Below are 18,749 nucleotides of genomic sequence, written 5' to 3'. Positions count from 1 at the left end.
TATGATAAAGGGGTGTTTTCTTTTTTTTTTTTAATATGATAAAAAGGATCTTAGAGTGTCTGATGTCTTAATGTCTTATTTTTCCTTCTCATGAGAGTTATTTTACAAAGACTTGCAATTTGCAAATAGTTAATATGTAGTAATTTTTTTTATTAGTGGATGAAAGTTTATGATATTGTATCACAAAACCATATGCAATATCACAAAGCAATCGGACAAAGTTTAAAAATCACTAGTTAAAAACAAATCCAACAATGCAGTCCATCCTCAATATCGTAGATATAGATAAAAATAATCATATTGTAAAAGAACCATGTCAAATTTCTTCTTTATTTAAAAGATTCCTGGGAATAATAACAAAATCCCTTTTGCGATGAGTGTGATGATTGAAGAATGAAGCAATAAATTGACAGGCATCGACACCTTATGTGTTTGGGAGGATTGTGCCACGTGATCTTTGACCGTTTAATTCCATGCCACCTGACACCACCAAGTTACACGTAGCCGCGCTGTCCTTTCATGCCACGTATGGGACACACAAAGCCAATTCATTTTGCCACTGTCTATGTGCTGCTAAAGTAATGAAATCTCTTAATCTCATCAACTGGTCTGCCACCCAGCTACCACCCACGTGCCCAAACCTACTGGTAGCATACATGCCCAAGCGTAAACGACAACGATGAAATCCGGTGTATAAAATGCAACCATTCATCCTCTTTCCATCACCAGAAACGAGCCAATATCAGTACTTCATCAAGCAATATTAATACTTCCTCAAATTAACTATCTTTTAATTATTTTCTTTGATTTCGTCCTTAATTTTGAAAATAATGGCCAAGACGGTAGGCGTGACTGGCGCAGCTGGTTTCATTGGGTGATGGCTTGTTACGAGACTCCTCCAGCGCGGTTACGTGGCTCGGGTCACTGTCCGCGATGCCAGTTGAGTGCTGTAATTTAATTTTCTTAATTAATGAATATATTATTTATATATATATATATATATATATATATATATATATATATATATATAATTTCGAAGAAAACTGAGGTCTGAGGTGGTGTAATTTGTTTTATGGACACTTTCCCACCCTTCCTTTTTCGTCTTTTAGCATATATTGTTGTTTGAACGTTGACATTTTTACGAGTGCAGAGAACTTGAGGAAGGTGCAGCATTTGCTGGACTTGCCAAATGCAGAGACGCAGTTATCACTATGGAAGGCTTCGATGAGGCCATTCAGGGGTGCACTGGTGTTTTCCATCTAGCCACGCCCATGGATTTTGAGTCCAAAGACCCTGAGGTACGTTGGTTTGATTAATTTTCCTGTTAGAGAGACTGGGATTTCTCAATAGGAAACAAATTCTCTGTAGGATATGGCATATGGCTATTTGAAAGTCAGGAGTACTTCTTTTGCAGAATGAAGTGATAAGGCCAACGATTAATGGGATGTTGCGCATAATGAAGTCATGCGCTAAGGCGAAAACGGTTTGTAGGCTTGTATTCATATCCTCCGCTGGAACTGTCTGCATGCATGATGCAACAACACAAACAGTCGGCCTACGATGAAAGATGCTGGAGTGATGTTGAATTTTGCATGGCTAGGAAGATGACTGGATGGGTTAGTATTGTCCCATAGAATTTATTCATAGAAGCCTCAGGTCATAGAGGTTTTATATATATATAAGTTACTTGCAAATTTTGAGGGTTCTGGAATACTAGTTATAATTGATGATTCCCTGTCCTGTCCAGATGTACTTCGTCTCCAAGACATTAGCAGAGCAAGCAGCTTGGAAATTCGCACAAGAGAATGGCATTGATTTTATCACAATCATACCAACACTTGTGGTTGGTCCGTTTCTCATACCAACAATGCCACCAAGTCTCGTAACTTCACTGTCCCCCATCACAGGTATAAGATCCTTGTGGCGGACGTCGTCGTCATCTTCATCAAACAACCCTAATTTTACAACCAGTGATTTATCTGTTGTGCTTTAAACCTGCAGGGAATGGGGCTCGTTATTCAATAATAGAGCAGCGCCCACATACTCTTATTTTGAGCACCCTAAAGCAGAAGGACGCTACATTTGCTCTTCCCATGACGCTACCATCCTCGATCTTGTGAAGCTGCACAACCAAAAATTCCCGGAATATCATGTCCCATCTTAGTAATCCCACCCCCACTACCATTTTTTTTCATTAGTTTTGCTTTGCTAAGGGCTAATAAAATTACATATCAATGGGCTACGTACTTAGGTTGGAGGACATGGACGAGAATTTGGAAGGTGTATCTTTCTCTTCTAAAAAGCTGATTGAGTTGGGATTGAAGTGCAAACACAGCTTCGAGGACATGTTAACTGGAGCTATCAAAACATGCCAGGAGAAGGGTTTGCTTTCCCTTTCCAGCTAAATCCGCGTCGATGACACAAGCGAGAAAGAGACTGCCTATCATTTTCAAGCATGGTGTCTTATATGTTGCAATGAAATGTCGCATTCGTTAGAAAATGAAAAATGTGGGCTGTGTCAGTGTGCTTCCATTTCTTTTGCAAATGAATGGTCTTATTCAAATTCCAAGTAATCCTTGTATCATTTAAAAAGTAACATCTGATACCACCCTTAATGTTAAAGTTGATAAAACAAGAAACATTATTAGAATCACATGAATGGATCTTGTTTTTCATATCTTTTCATTTAGGGATATAAAATGCATTTATCTTTTGTATAAAGAACCAACCAAATTACTCTTGAAGCTAACGTAACCATTAATACGTAAAGAGTCTTCATAATTTTGTAAAAGGCTCTTAAAAATGATTTTCTACATTAATGATTTTCATTAACAAATTATTTTTTCAATAATATTTATTAGTTAATAACTTAAGTTGACTTTAACTTAAATTTTTATTAACTTTAAGTTTATTATTTTTTATTTTAATTTAAGTATTAAAGTTGTTGAATAAAATTAATTTAAAATTTATTCTAAATCATCAAATCGACACATTTTTAACTTCAAATTATTTTCATTAATTTTAAGTAATAAATTTATTTATAAAATATTTATATTTAAAGTATTGGAGATATATAAAATAACTATAAAATATTTATTACAAAATATGGATATGGAATTATAATTTTAAAATATACAATTATAAATGTGGGTAATGGAGGCAAAAAAAGATTTGAAATAAAAAGTAAGTTAACTATTTTAGTTTAATACTTAAAATTAAAATAATTTAAATATTAAGTTAATTTCTAAATATATTTAATCTATTTAATAACTTAAATTAAGTTATTAAGTGATATTAAGTGATTAAACTGATTTACAGAACACCCTCTGAATCTACTACAGCTACATGGTTGAGAATCAAATAAAAACCTTTATAATTTTTCATATAGAAGATGAGTGCTATGAAATTTTTTTCATGTATCATTTTTTGAAGATTATATCATTGCAATAAATGCCTTTCATTCTTGGGGTATAATAATATTATAATCAAAATGTGTGAAGTTACAAAAATAACTATCATCTTGTAATGAAGCGATGCCCCAAGAGTTTCGCCTGGGCCTGGTTCCTTCCATGTTTAATTTCAAGCCCAACTGCGTCTACATTGCTCCATATTAAGCTCAGATCCAACGGGCTTGAAATCGTGGCCCGCTTACTAAATTGTGAATGGATAATCCAACCCGATTACCAAAAAAAAAAAAAAAAAGTCTATTTTGAGGTTTTTTTTTTTTTTTTTTTTTTTTTTTTTTTTTTAACTAGGGTCATTTGTGTAAAGGGGCGCCCTATGTAAGCCCCTTAGCGAAGCTCCACAGTACTTCCCACCAAAAGCAATGGCCGCCATTACTTCTCACTGTGCTCTGCGATCAGACTGTGCTCCCTTCTCCTCCTCCTCCTCGTCTTTCTCCGGCCAGACTTTTCGCCAACCTGCTCCTTTTCCCGGCATTTCCTTGTCTTCCCTGGCAATTTCTCCGACACTCCGCCGCCGCATCTCTTGTCAGACATCCTCTGCGATTTCACCTTCATCTGCTGTCAATGTAAAAGGTCAGTGTTCGTCTCGAGTCTTTTCAGATCATTCTTTTATATATATATATATATATATATATATAATTTCATCAAAGCCAACTTTCAGTAACCGTGCATTTTCATTATCATTTGCGGAATTTGGCCATTTGCTCGAATTACTTCGGAATTAGGGTTTTGAGTTGAATTAGAAACATCATGAAGGTAAAGAAACGATATTGTCGGTTCCTTATAGAGTCCCGGAATCTGTATTTTTTTGCGATGTATCCGCTGCTATTTAGTTGAAAGCTTATAAATGTGGTGGGATTTCAAATGTTGTGCTTTGAAATATTTCATTCATTAAGCAAATTCAGTGAAAAAAGACCCTTTAAAAAATATGGTGCTAGGAAATTTTTTATTGTTAAAGTCTGAATATAGTGTGCAAGCTTCAAATTGAGCACACTAATGCATCTTATGATGCATATTGAATAGGTCGATACCAGAACTTCAAACCTTTTGAGTCAGCAAGCCGGAAAAATTAGGATAGATTATTCAAAACGGAATCTTGACTAGATTTGGATGTGTGCAACATTTTTCCGGGTGATCTGATGCCAAATAAGGGAAAATTGAAAGCGGTTCCTACGCTTTTTGTTGATCTTTTTGTGGTTGTAATAGGTTTTTACACGACAGTGCTGGATTTTTGCATTGTGATTATTTGACTAAAGGTTCCATATTTGGAATTTGATATTCCTAAAATTGTAGAAGTTATGTTGGCCATTATATCAATTATGAGGGCCTATCAAAATTATAAACTAAAGCCCATTTCCATATTCAATTTGAGGGTGAAAACTTTTTCTATTATTTAGTGTCTTAGTGGAAGAATGTCCAGGTAAAATGCACTGGTATGTGTTTCATGGCAATAAAAAATATTTTACATTGTAGGATATATTGTTAAAATTAGACATGAAATAGTTTTCCAACGATGATGCCATGAGTCCACTCCGAGTATGGATGACTTTGTAGGGGAGTGCATTTATAGACATATGACATGAATATGCTAAATAATTTGCATGATAAAATACAGTTCCTGATGCAATGTTGCTAAATTTCCTGCTCCAGAAATTTCTTGAGTTGGAGAATGAGATAAAAGGGGTTAAGAATGATTAAAAAAAGAATGGAAACATTTAGCAATCGCACCTATGATTTCTAAGCAATTACACTTTTAAAAAATTCAAATCACTCCTTGCAAAGAAACATGGTTGCTACTTACTAATAAAAAATTAAAAAAAATTAAAAAAAGGAAAAACTTGGTAGCTACTAAAACTCTTAATAAAATTTACTAATAAATTTGAGAGACTACATAGGTTTATATAAACTCATAAAAATTTTCTGAGTAGGAATATGGCACATTTCCCAATCAAATTAGAAGCTAAAACAATTAGAACTTGGCAAAAAAAATGAACCATCAAAATCAATGCTAAGAAAGTTTGAGGAAAAAAAAGAAAAGAAAAGACTACCCCAATTAAAAGCATGGGCTGCTAGTCTAACCAGGTCAAGAATAGGGAAATTATTAAATCACCATTGCTGAAATATGTTTACTTCTCTTATGAGTCTTCAGAGGGTGTTTCTCATGTTACTCCCTATCAGTTTCTTATGTTTGACCTAACACCTGCATGTTTTGTGGCTTGGATTGTGTATCAACATTCTACCCTTATTATTCTAATATCTGTGGCAAAAAGAAGAGATTTGAAGGGTGACTATTTGCAAAGTCTGTGCTATGATCATTATACTCTTGTTAAGTGATCAGTACTCTGGCAAACAATATGATATCATAGTATTCTTGTTAAATAATTGGTAACTTGGCACACAATATGCCATTCAATCAATTAGGACTTGAGTATCCTAAGGGATTTTCTAATATCTTACTCCTAATATTTAGTACCTTCAGGAGTTATGTTCCACTAACTGAATTTTAGATGTCAAGTTAAAGTAGAATTTAAGGGGTTTCTGATCACGTACTGCCCTGATTAGTAAGTTCATTTAGTTTGCAGAAGAAATTCAAGTCCATATTGGTAGGGTAGGGGGTGAGGTAGTTTAGCTGGTTGATTAGTATTGTTGATCATAGTTTTCATAAATTGAGGTAAAAAGAAATCCTTTTTTTAGGCGTTAATGACATAAGTATACAACCAGCACCAAAACGACAAACAAAAGAGAGGGAAAACAAAAGACAAGTCTGCCCTCAACTAGAGCCCAACCAATCAAAAAAATTGATTAAAGATTGAGGCCCTTCAACTATACATGGCTTAGCCCAAGACCAAAAGTTACTAACAAAAGAAAATTTCAATCTTTGAATTGAAAACTCGTCATTTTCAAAAGCAATTCTATTTCTTTCTTTCCAAACCGTCCAAAAGAGACACATAGGGGCTGCTCATCAAACCCTTCTTCTCTTCTTGCCCACAAACGAACCATGCCACCCAAGAAGGACCTCTTTAATGACATGTCTACCTGACTTTGGGACATCTGATTTCATTTAGGGCTACGTTTTGGCCTCTTAAAATTGTATCAGCTAGTAGCAATACTTCTAGCCCTCTACCACATTATTTGCTTGTTCAAAGGCCTAAATTTGTCATACATTTCATTAGGATCATTGTCTTTTCTTGTTTTTTTCTTTTTTTTTTTATAAGTAAAGCAATTGTATAAAAAGCGCCAAAAGTCATTAGGATCATTTTCCAAAATAACAGGTTGTCTTTATAGAGCTGGACATTGAAAAGCATTATAGAACTGTTAGTTTCCTCAATAAAAACAATCTGTACTAGATATCCCCCAAAATATGTTTGTCATTTTTTGACAAGCATTCCTTGTTTGACTTCTACCTTTTTATATTCTTTGTTTTCCAGAAAAATCAGGGCTCAAGGATTTTCTTCACATTAATGATTTTGACAAAGCTACTATTTTGAAGATCCTAGACCGTGCCTTGGAGGTCAAGGCACTGCTAAAGTCAGGAGAAAGGACATTTCTCCCATTTAAAGGGAAGACAATGGCAATGATATTTGCAAAGCCGTCCATGAGAACACGGGTTTCATTTGAGACTGGATTTTTCTTGCTTGGAGGTCATGCTTTATATCTAGGACCAGATGATATTCAGATGGGTAAACGGGAGGAAACTCGTGATGTTGCTCGTGTGCTGTCTTGTTATAACGACATCATTATGGCACGTGTTTTTGCTCATCAGGTATGCTGGTGAGTTTTTTAATGTTTGGTAGTACTCAGATTTCAATTGGTCTTGCATATGTGTATTTAAAGAAGGTAGATACATTCCACTTCTGTTGCAGGACATTCTTGATCTGGCTAAATATGCAACTGTACCTGTCATCAATGGCCTGACAGACTACAATCATCCTTGCCAAATAATGGCTGATGCCCTCACAATAATTGAACACGTTGGTCAGTTGGAAGGAACTAAGGTCAGACTATTTTTATCTGGGTCAAGACTATGTATTTGACCATTTAGCATCTCCTTGATCAGATATTCAGTTGAAATTCTAGTCTAATCTGATATGATGACCATGTGAAAAACCAGGTTGTCTATGTTGGGGATGGGAACAACATTGTGCATTCCTGGCTGCTGCTGGCTGCAGTTGTTCCCTTCCATTTTGTCTGTGCCTGTCCTAAAGGTTTTGAACCAGATGAGAAAACGGTTCAGAAGGCACAACAGGCTGGAATTAGCAAGATTGAGATAACAAATGATCCAAAAGAAGCTGTTAGAGGAGCAGATGTTGTATACTCAGATGTTTGGGCTAGCATGGGGCAAAAGGAAGAGGCCTCATATCGCCGGCAAGTGTTTCAAGGATTTCAGGTACCTTTTGTTTTAAAAGCTTGCAATTTATTAATTTGATTCTTACATTGATGCTTGTTGCTCAGGAAACTATCACATCACAAACTTTAACATCAGTATCAAGTATATTCTTTTTGGAATTCACTAAGAGTCGTGTGTCTGAACTTCTAATCAGACTGAAAAACTTGGCTCAGAAGAGTTGATACATTTCAAAATTATATATACATATATATATACACATATTCTCAGACACAAATGGTTTATACTGCCCCTTAAAAATAATGTAAACTGTGCCAAATTGGGATGAGTTGTCCAGGATTTAAGTATACTCATCTCCTTTCTATTATGACCAGCATTTTCTTTTTCCCAGTCTATTGCTAGGCAGACCCCTACTCAATGAAATTTAGAATTTTTGGGTTGCTAATAGGGTTGGTCCTGGGCCCAAAATTGTGGGCCAAAATGGTTCTTGAGGCTGCTCTCTGGCCTGTGTTAGGTTGGTGAGCCCAACCTGGGCTTTCTTCTTAGCCTGGGGTAAACGAAAAGGGACTGATATATCAATAGGGAGAGGAACAGGAAAATTAGCAGCATGTTTGCTGCTGTAACACAAACCAGAAGTTTCAAGTAGTCAGTCTCATAACTTAAGCAACCTTTGAGTTTTATATTTATTGTTAAGAGTCTCAAGTTTATGTTCTGACATCCATAGTACATAATTTATTCTGCAGGTGGATGAACCCCTTATGAAGTTAGCCGGGCCAAAAGCCTATTTCATGCATTGTTTACCGGCTGAAAGAGGCGTGGAGGTGACTGATGGGGTTATTGAAGCGCCAAACTCCATTGTCTTCCCACAAGCAGAGAACCGCATGCATGCACAGAATGCCATAATGCTTCATGTGCTTGGCTTGTGATTTGCATCATGATATGATGCCATGTTCAGAATAGTTGAAATCACAAACCAATTCATATATTTTGGTTTGGTATTATTAGCATATTTATCAGTAACCGATGTAGAACGATTGATAAGTCTGTATTCTCCATTTTGTTTTCTTTCAAGTAGGAGTGTGCAAAACTTAATTATTAGGGCAACCAGTTTTGCTTAAATGAACGTCTGGTTAATGCTATTTTTCCATGGAGTTATGCCTTTGCTTTCACAAAGTGCGCCACTGACTTGAAGAATGCCTGCAATTGTTTATCAATTGTATCCATTACATACAAATGCAATTACTGAATGTGTCCAATGCGACAGCAGGGATTCATTTGAAGCACGTGATTTATCACTCCTCTGAGTTGAACTTGTTCCAAGCCTCCTGAGGACAATAGAAACAAAAATAGGTAGATGAAATGTAAGAATGGAGGGGTTAGTAAACAGAATTAACTACTTGAAGGGGAAAGGGTTGCTGTTTCCTTTTAACAATTAATTCCAATTTTTTCAAAGAAAAATTAGGTCTCCACTCTTGAGAATGTCAGAAAAAAATAAATTAGTACATTCATTGATAAATATCCCTGTACCTTTTCTCAGATTCACCACAAACTTCCAAATGCAATTAACAGTTGTAAATAAAATTACCATGAACCATCATATATTTTGTTAAACTGAGTCCACTGCTGTGAAACCTATCCCTTTTCATGCATGCCAATATTGATTGAATTTTGGTAGTTGCAACATATAAACACTTCACTGAGGCTATATTTGGTTCTCGGAAAATTTGAAAAAAGGAAAATAGTGAAGAAAGGTAGAAGAAAATAAAAGACGAACAAAAATTAAAATAAATAAATTATTTTCATTTCCTATTTCAAACCCATTTTATGTAAAATCAAATATGAAAAAATTATTTTCCTTAATATTTTTTTCCATTTTTTAGTACTTTCCAATAACCAAACATAACCTAAAAAAAAAATTAAAATAACATTCTCATTTAGAGCACAAAATGGATCCAACTGGTTTAAACATTCAATCAAGTTTAAGATTTGATATGCATGGCATGGGCAGACTGATTCAACACTGCCATCTAATTAAAGCATTAGGCCATTATAATAAGTATAAACTGGAATATGAATCTGAGTAAGCTGAGTACTTTGGGCCAAGAAGTTCACTGGTGGTGATGAAACTCTAATGTCAACCATGCTCTTGGCTTCAATTATTTTCAAGATGTGCCCTTAAGGTGCATTTTGCCAGCACCCAGAAACCAGATTGTTTCCTTGGTAACTTCCATGCTCTAGAGTTTTACCCTAGTTGATTTAGGGATCAAGTTTTGAGATTTCACTTAAATTATGGCTTGCAGTATTATTTAAGCATTACTACGAAAATTGAAACCTCTTCAGTTTTAGTGCTCACTAGCCCATAAAGATACTTAAGCTAATGCACAAAAGAAGACAACAGCATACCTGTAAAAGATCAAAAACCTTCTCACATATGTACTTCTGCTGAATGCTAGCACCACGCTGCTGCAACTTATCAGGATGCACACAAAGAGTGGCCTTCCGGTAAGCTTTCTTTATAGCATTGGTTGTTATTATATCTGTTAGAGGAATCGGCTGCCAACCACTATCAGGCCCAAGAATCTGCCAAGGAAGAAATTCCAGTTAAAACCCAAATATTGGCAGCACCAATTAAAAAAAAGTTGATGATATATTTTGTTGATTGTTAATGTTGAAAATATATTGAAGTATTAGCAAAGAAAGATGATAGCAGCAATGAAAAGGGCTGAATTTTTTTGACAAGACAAAAGCAGCAGCGCGAAATTCAAAAGTAACAAAGATATTCACCTCAATGAGGTTACAGCTCACTATCAAAGAACCAACATATTGTCTGGTGGCATACAGTACTCACATCGACAGTTTACTTGTTTCAGAGTGATGTTTAGTTCTAGCAAATAACCAGAATGATAATGAAAGGAAAATTTTTTACTATCTCTTGTAACAATTAATTATGACATTCAATCATATCACTATGCAATCCAGAACATAACCGTACTTATGCAGCTGAACCCACTTCTTGGACGGATAATAAGGCATCTCCTCTCTGGAAGGTTGGTGCACTTAGTGCAGAGCTCTAATCTATGGGGATTTTTCCCAGGAATGGTTTGTGACCTTAAGTCACCCTAGAGAATTTAATAATTGAATTAAGATAAGAAATAAAAAATTAAAAAAACGAAGAAAAAGTTAAGAGGAACAGAGGAAAGATCTGTCCATTAAATTCTGGAAAACTAAGTGCAGAGACCCATAATAGATTGGCTGTTTGTTTTGCAGGAACACAACATAAGCGCTCTCTCTTTCTCTCTCATTCATTTCAGTAGGGGGAAAGGGGAGCAGCAACAAACATACGGAGAACACGGTTATGGTTTTCCAATCTCTTTCTAAAAATACATCTTCTCTCTCTCATTCATCAACTTTCCGTTATGGGTTTTGGATCTCTTTCTAAAAATGTATTATCCAAATCATTTTGAACACAGGCAATGAATACCTTAGTACCAAAAATAACTTAACATGTTAGAAAGCAGTCTAAAGCAAAAGGAACACCCGCTTAATAAGAAAATTAGTAGAAGGCCTCCACATTCATATTGAAGATTTTAGAAAGCAGTCCAAATCAAAGGGACACTAATTTAACCAGAAAAATAGTAAAAGGCCTCCACATACATATTGAAGCGTTGCAAGCAGTGCACGCAAGTTCCCCTCCTTCCCACTTGACCACCTTTTGACACCACCATCTAGAGCTTCTGCTAATCTCTGCAATGAAAATTAGACATAAATATTAATATGAAGAGGAAAAAAGAAAAAAAAAATCTTCATGAATTATCTGAACAGATACTCACGTTTCTCTCTGCTTGCTCTTTCTGAGCAAGTAGATCCCGCATATTCTTCTCCTCAAGAACTTTCGCCTGAGACAAGACCAGAAAAGGCGTTATGTCAAACCTGTTACTTGACAGCCACATATCAACAGATTTGAATCCCGAATCTGGACAGAAGCAGGAAGTATACCACACGCTCCACTGTCCGTTGATGTCTATCTGACATAGCTTTACACCTCTGAGTTGCTTCATCTTTGGCCTCATCAAATCCAGTGGCATAAGGAACTACATGATGGAAAAGACAAGTAGGTTTAGAAGCAGTGGAAGTGCAATCAATCTCCTAAGTAAAATAATACTAAAGTTATAATTAGATGCTATGATGGCACTTCATAAATCACATACCACCATGATTTGAAGAATTCGAATATCTTGAATTGCTAGAAGGACCTGAGCCTTGATACAGTGGATCCTTCTTAGCAGCAGCAAACCTTTCGGCCTGTTCTCTTGCTCCAGAGGCAGCCTTCCCAGATAGTGCTTTTTCCAGGGCACGCTCCCGAGCCTCTGCAGTTGCTCTCTCTACAGCAGCACGTTCTGCCCTAAGTTTGGCTTCCATAGAAGCCTTCTCAGCTAATGATTTAACCCCTGAAGAAGCTTTATTCAATCTTTCCCCAGCCCCAGCCATCACTTTTTGTCGGGCTCCAGCAGTTGCTCTTTCTGCGGCAGCCTTTTCTGCCTTTTCTCGGGCTTCAGCAAATGCCCTTTCACGAACTTCACGGATTGCTCTTTCAACAGCTATTCTTTCTTTTTCTCTTTCTCTTTCCCTCTCTTTCGCTTCATTTGTTCTTCTAAAGTGTTCCTTTTCCACCTCTGCTTCCTTTTGCAAAGTTTCCTTGGTTTCCCTCCCTTCAATTGTGAAGGTATCTTGTGCATTCTCCTTATTTCCTTCTGTAATTTGGCTTGAATTGATCTCCTGATCCATTTCCATGTTCATTTCTTTCCCTTCAAACACACAACCTGCCTCCATTTTCTTCCCATTCTCAACCCATTGTCTTTCCCCATAAGACACTCCATCTTCTTCCTCATCCAAGGCAACTTCAGTCTCATTTACATGCTTATTATTTTCTCCTGATTCAGGAGCTAGTTTCTTAAAATGCTCTTCCAGATTGCAGGCTAATTCAGGTTCTTTATTGTGGTCAGTTTCTTCTTGTCCAAGATTCATGTCAATTTCATCTAAATCCACCTCATTGGCATCTAAAAAGAATGTTTCAACTTCATCATTCATGCTGTTCTTGATCTCTCTGTTTTTGAGGGCATCCAGAGTCAATCTTGCTTCTTCAAACATCTCTCTTTCCTCCAGATCATTTTCCACTTTAAAAGGTTTCAACCCATTTCCATTCTCTTTGGGTTCACAGAAAGATTCATATACTTCCATCATCCTCCCATTCTCCTCATCAGCAAATACTTCTTCTATTACATCCATATCCATATCATTTCTCTTCTGCGTACAGGCTTCTTGAGTCCCACTTAGGTTCTTAGCTTGATCCTGCTCAGAGGCATTATTAGTGGCCTCAAGATTCTTCTCCCCATCATACTTGATAGCCTCTTTAGTCTCTTTTCTCTGCCCATTTTCTTCTATCTCATCAGTCTCTCCCTGTGTTCTCTCAGTTTCTTCCCATTCATGAGCTTCTTTTTGACTCTTCTCATTTTCTCCCATCTGATAAGACTCTTTTAGCATCTCTTCATTCACTTCCAGCTTTTCGGTCTCTTCAAGGTTCTCGTTTCCTTCCCACAGATGATCCTCCTTCAGTAGCTTCTCACTTTCTTCCCAGTCATGAGGGACATTTAGTCTCGTTTCTTTCTCACAAACCTTGGCCAACTCTTTCTCGCTGTCTCCCTTGGGGGCATCTTTGTGTTTCTTCACATTTTCTTCCTGCCCACAAACCTCTCCTGGTTGCTCCTCATGTTCTACCCACCCACAAACTTCACTTACTCTCCTCTCATTTTCTGCTTGTTCATAGGAGTCTTTTTGCTCCTCATTTTCTATCTGCTTTGGACCCCCCTCTTCTAGTCTCTTCTGAAGAGTTTCGTCCTCCTCCCAATTTTGAAGATCAATTTCCTCCTCATTTTTTATGGGCTGCTGACACTCTTTCAGTTCCTCCTCATTTTCTATTTCCTCAGTTTCTTCCCACCCTTGAATATCGATTCCCTCTCTTTTTATTGGCTGCTGACACTTTTTCAGTTCTTCCTCATTTTCTATCTTCTTGGTTGCTCGCAACTCTACACCAATTCTCAATTTCTTCTCATTTTCTTCCTGCTCAGTAAGCTCTGTGGCTGCTTCTAACTTATTTGCATCCCACTCTTGTGCCCCTTTTATAGCATTCCCAATTTCCTCCCATTTATGAGCCTCTTCAATAATTTTTATCTTCTTTGCATTTTCTGTGGGCCCATCCGAGTTTGTTTTAACCATCACCTTCTCTTTCCATTCACGTGCATCAATAGCTTCGATCATTTTGTTCTCACCATCTGCATGCTTGAAGACCAAGGTTGCTGCTCTGGACTTGTGTGTATTTACTTGATCATAAAACAGTTTGGCTGCTTCCAATTCATCTGCTCCTTCCTGCCCATGATCCACTTGAGTTTGTTGGGAATTCGTCCCATGCATTGCTTCTGCAGTTTTGTTAGCAATAATAACTTTCTCTCTGCTTTTGGCACCTGGAACTACTTGTCCTGTTTCTGTTGCATTTTGTCTCTCTCTCCCTGCAAAAACTGGCACTGTTCTATCAACTCTTTCACATGTTATTTGTGCCGCCTTCTCTTTGTTCCTGCTTCCTGAAGCAGGAACTTTACCACCCCTTTTTTCTTTGAATTCCAAGCCATCCTTAAAGCTCAATTTCCCACTACTTTGAAGGCCAGCCTTCTTTCTCTCCATTGATTCTCTTGCTATTCTGATCCTTGCTCGAGCATTCTCTATTGCTTTTCTCACAGCAGCAGCAGAGGCAGCGGCAGCAGAATTTGGATCTATTTCCTCATCAGAGGAAGTTGATGAACAATCATCTGCTGCACCTCCAGGAGCACTTGTAGAAGCTTTGAAGTTTGAATCCATTGATTTATTGTAATCATCTTCTTTCTTGTTTGGGTTAGGTGGCTGCAGTTTAGAGGAATGAATTCTAGTTTCATATGCACTAAATAAATTATCATTAGAATAAGATTGGTTTCGATCAAATCCGCTTCGAAAATTGGCATCACCATCAGAAGCCTGTTTCTCAGCATCACAGGGCGGAGGATGTGACATGGCTGTCTTGCAATGTTTTCTTTCCTTTGTCCCCTCACTGAAATCCACATTAAGCTTAACATCATTTACTATTGTAGGTACTGGTGTATCACTTTCAGTCTTTTGTAAAGGAGAGAATTCATCAATTAAACAAGAATATCCAGGAACAGCATGGAATTGAGCTATGTGTGTTGTTTCGTTTGTGCTTTCAGGACTTCTTTGATTGGTTCTGTGATATGACATGTTGAACTGCTTTACAGAATCAAATGATTGGTAAGCTGCTTCATATACTTCATTTTCTTCTGAGCTATTAAAAACATCTGAACCTTCTGAAGGTGAACCTGTTTCAGCTGGAGTCCTATATGCAATAACAGAGGAAGATGGCAGAAAAACTTATTATCAAATCCATAAACAACATGGGTGTTTAATTCCTCTTTGTATTGATACAAATACCTATTAAAGATAAGTGAATATAAAACCAAAAACCAGAAGAAAGTCAAATTGAAAGGTACAATGAAGTGATTACAACATATCACCATAGGGATATCTGAAAAAATCAGTTAACAAGTTATCTCCATCGTTAGGAATCTTGCCAAGATTGGATGAAATGCACAAGTTCAGACATGAAGAAAATTCAAAACCACAAGATTAATAACAGCATTGCCTCTCTAATAAAGAAACCAATTAATCATTTTGGTGGGCTTGATTTGCAGCAAGCCAATATAATATTCACACCGAATACAGTTATAAAAACCTAATATATTTTTTCACCACCATAATTGTCATGGTAGGGATGCCAGTTCCTCAATTGGAGAGGCTTTTTCAGAACTGTAAGCACTACAAACGAGAATCCCTAGAAACAGGCCCTCCATAATACTTGGCATAAAGCGATGGATCCTGGAGGACATTGGAAGAGAACTCCAATCCCCACTCTTTCAAAGAAATACAAAGGCTACAACTAGGGTCTATAAAGTTCACTAATACATGCACACAAGTTTCTTTTTTACAAACGTGAAACAACTTCACAATTGGAGCTTTGAAGAGGCACTCAAACGCTTAACACAGAAAAATGGAGAAGCTGTCAATAGAATAAGGAGACTAACTCCCCAAGAACCCAAAGGACAAAGGCAAGGTAAAGGTAACAAGGCCTCGAAGACTGGGATTTTCGCATCTTCTTCACTTTTCATCTACCCATTTTCTTCTGTTCAGGTGAAATTTGCTTTAGCAGTTCCAATTTTAAATCTAATTGATCACTAACACCCAATGAAGTGTTTCTTCTTCCAGATTTACATAGCGATAATTCCAAGATTCAGGTATTATTCGATTCATTGAATAATTTTCAATTAGGAATAAGTTTTTTGCAGGAATTCTCAGCAATATCCAAGAAAAAATTAATTAACTGAAACAATGTTTTGTTGCAAAAGGAAAAAAAAAATTAGCATTTGTCGATTTGAGTTACTTCAAGAAAAACTCAAGATATTAATGAGTCATAAAATTATACAAGGAATAATATGCTTACATTAGGCAAACAAGAAAAAAAAAAAGTTAATTTCAATTACAGGAACTCTGCTAGATGACTTCCTACTGCAATAAAGACAAACCAAAAAGAAATGCGTCCTAATGCCCACCACCAGAAGCCATCAAATTAATGTTTTATGTAGGGCACTCTCCTTTAACAATACCTAGTGTAAGACAATGACCTTGATTCTTAACAAATGTTTCCACGCAATGCATTTTTCTTTTCTTTCAAACTCTTACTTTCCTTTTTTATAAGGAAACACATACGAAAGGAAAGAAAAAAATCCTAATACACATTGCACCAGCCATCCAAATGACCAAGACAATAATCAAGTCAACAACTAGGAGCTCAAGAAGAAGAATTCCTCCTTTAATTGGCTACATGCTGGATTTCAACAAAAGGGAAGTGAGGCACAACCTAGGGAGCATATCCAATTTTAAAATATAAAGTTGGATGTGCAACAATCATTATAAGTCACGCATCAGTAAATATGTTCAACTTGAAAAATTAAAATTTAAAAAAAAAATGCAAGAAAAAGGGGCCAAAATGAGGTAGTTTTGCCATAAGCTTAATGAAAAGGGAAAAAAATAAACAAGGCATGACAACTAGGGGGTTGCTACCCCTTGGACCTAAAGCACCTAAGATGCACCTTAAACAGCTACAAAACTATGTTTACCACATGACCAAGTGAGAATGGCCGGGTTGTGTATTCTCAGGTCTTCTTTTCGTATATTAACTCGTGAAAGACTTTGAACTCATAGATGGCCATGTTCCTTCTACTCCACTAGGTGCATGGAAGTAGCATTATGAAATAGAACTTCTTCAACCACTTTATCCTTGTGCATATTTTAAAAGGTGTTATGAACATAATTGAAGCTAGAATTAGCTACCCTCGGGCGGTTCACTGTTCTTTAAATCCACAACTAAAGAAATGAGCCTTACAAATCAGAGGCTTCGTCATTTATGTGGCAGTTGCTAGATGATATTAAAGAGAGCACCTGAAACTAATGTGTTGTAAATTTGTAATTGAAATCGTAAGAAAAGAGAAAAATAAGGATGCCTGTGTACTTAGGTTTAGTTAAGCATTAATGCTTGGACTTCGCACGATTTGGGAGATTTCAATTTCTTTGACTTCCAAATGATAAAAAAAGCTATGATACAACATTTAAATTTCATTTCTTTACCTACATTTTCTCAGAATAGAAACTCAAACTACAACCGACAAAACAGAGAGAACGTACCACGCTTCCATGGAGGAAGTACTATCGCCTTCCTTTGGTTCAGCGAACAATTCCTCATACGACGGTGCCGCAAAATCCACATCGCCTAAACCGCTGAAAATTTTAGAGTAGTCGAATTTCGAGCTTCGAACATCAATAGAAGCTTCTCGTTCATTGGCAATCGGAAGATCTAGAACCGGAATCGAGGAACCACGCGAAGCCTGAGAGGTGCCAAAAATTTCACAGTAGTCCTCAACTCGAGACGAGAAAGTTGGAGCTCCGACCTTCGCCTGACCGGAAAAAACGTCGTCGTAGAATCCATTTGCGGTGGAGAGTTTCTTGGAGAGAGTGGCAGAGGACGCCTGGTTTCTGTACATAGAACGCGCCATGGAAACCTCTGCTCAATTTCTAAACCTATTGTGTATCTAGGGTTTACGCACCTTCTCAATACTTCTTCTCTCTTCTTTCTGCGAGTCAACACAGAATCGACGAAGAAGATAGCAAACTGAGAAAATGGTAGAAAATGGTGACCGACTTTGGGCTCGGAGAAAAAACGAAGGAAAAAATAAAGTCTGACTGACTCGCAGTACAGCTACTGCCGCTTATTTGGCCCCCCCATGCGATCGGGCTTGTAATCTTTGCAATCGCAATCTGGCGCCAGTCATCATAACCGACAAAACACTGTAAGCCAGGTGTCTCGACATTTCATCTCAAAATCTTAGGGTGTTTTGGGACTTCTTGCTCCATTCCCCGTTCCGGAAACCTTCGACCCTGGTCGCATTCCACTGTCACGTGGCACGCGTTGGTATGCTACATATCGTTTTAATCTCTTTGATTTAGCGTAGTTCCCAACAAATAGAAATCCGTTCAAACCAGGGATAATTGCCTTTTCGAATTATTTGGTGGCGTCCACGTGGTCTTTGTCTCACCACCTTACTTTCCTCGTCATTTTTTAATATTTTTTTTTGGGGTAATATTTTTGCAAATACTATACCGAAAAATTAAAGCATCACAATTATTGTAACATCAGTTCTTTTCGTTTAATTCCATTACGAGTTTCCCTTTCAACAAACGAGCCTACAACGTTAAATATTTTTCTGTTGATGTAACACCCATCAAATAAC

The 18,749-nt window shown here is 37.0% G+C and overlaps 2 protein-coding genes and 1 pseudogene across 2 annotated transcripts; 2 read left to right on the top strand and 1 right to left on the bottom strand.

Annotated features, from left to right (window-relative positions):
• Nucleotides 1-45: 45 nt before the first annotated feature.
• Nucleotides 46-2,573, top strand: LOC117906600 (annotated as a pseudogene).
• A 1,223-nt stretch (nucleotides 2,574-3,796) lies between these two features.
• LOC117906598 (ornithine carbamoyltransferase, chloroplastic) lies at nucleotides 3,797-8,960 on the top strand. Its single transcript, XM_034819697.1, has 5 exons — nucleotides 3,797-4,037; nucleotides 6,893-7,227; nucleotides 7,328-7,459; nucleotides 7,576-7,851; nucleotides 8,553-8,960. Exons 1-5 carry the CDS (start codon nucleotides 3,827-3,829, stop codon nucleotides 8,733-8,735), a joined length of 1,137 nt encoding a protein of 378 aa, XP_034675588.1. The 5' UTR covers nucleotides 3,797-3,826; the 3' UTR covers nucleotides 8,736-8,960.
• Nucleotides 8,961-8,995: 35 nt separating this feature from the next.
• On the bottom strand, nucleotides 8,996-18,358 carry LOC117906597 (auxilin-like protein 1). Its single transcript, XM_034819696.1, has 7 exons — nucleotides 17,647-18,358; nucleotides 12,018-15,244; nucleotides 11,806-11,900; nucleotides 11,640-11,705; nucleotides 11,464-11,553; nucleotides 10,213-10,389; nucleotides 8,996-9,134 (listed from the first exon to the last, which is right to left on the bottom strand). The coding sequence occupies exons 1-7, from the start codon at nucleotides 18,012-18,014 to the stop codon at nucleotides 9,102-9,104; spliced, it is 4,056 nt and encodes a 1,351-aa protein (XP_034675587.1). The 5' UTR covers nucleotides 18,015-18,358; the 3' UTR covers nucleotides 8,996-9,101.
• Between the last annotated feature and the right edge of the window lie 391 nt (nucleotides 18,359-18,749).

The sequence above is a fragment of the Vitis riparia genome, chromosome 18 (assembly GCF_004353265.1).
Source record: "Vitis riparia cultivar Riparia Gloire de Montpellier isolate 1030 chromosome 18, EGFV_Vit.rip_1.0, whole genome shotgun sequence".
NCBI classification, from domain to species: domain Eukaryota; kingdom Viridiplantae; phylum Streptophyta; class Magnoliopsida; order Vitales; family Vitaceae; genus Vitis; species Vitis riparia.
This window is presented reverse-complemented; position numbering and strand designations above follow the sequence as displayed.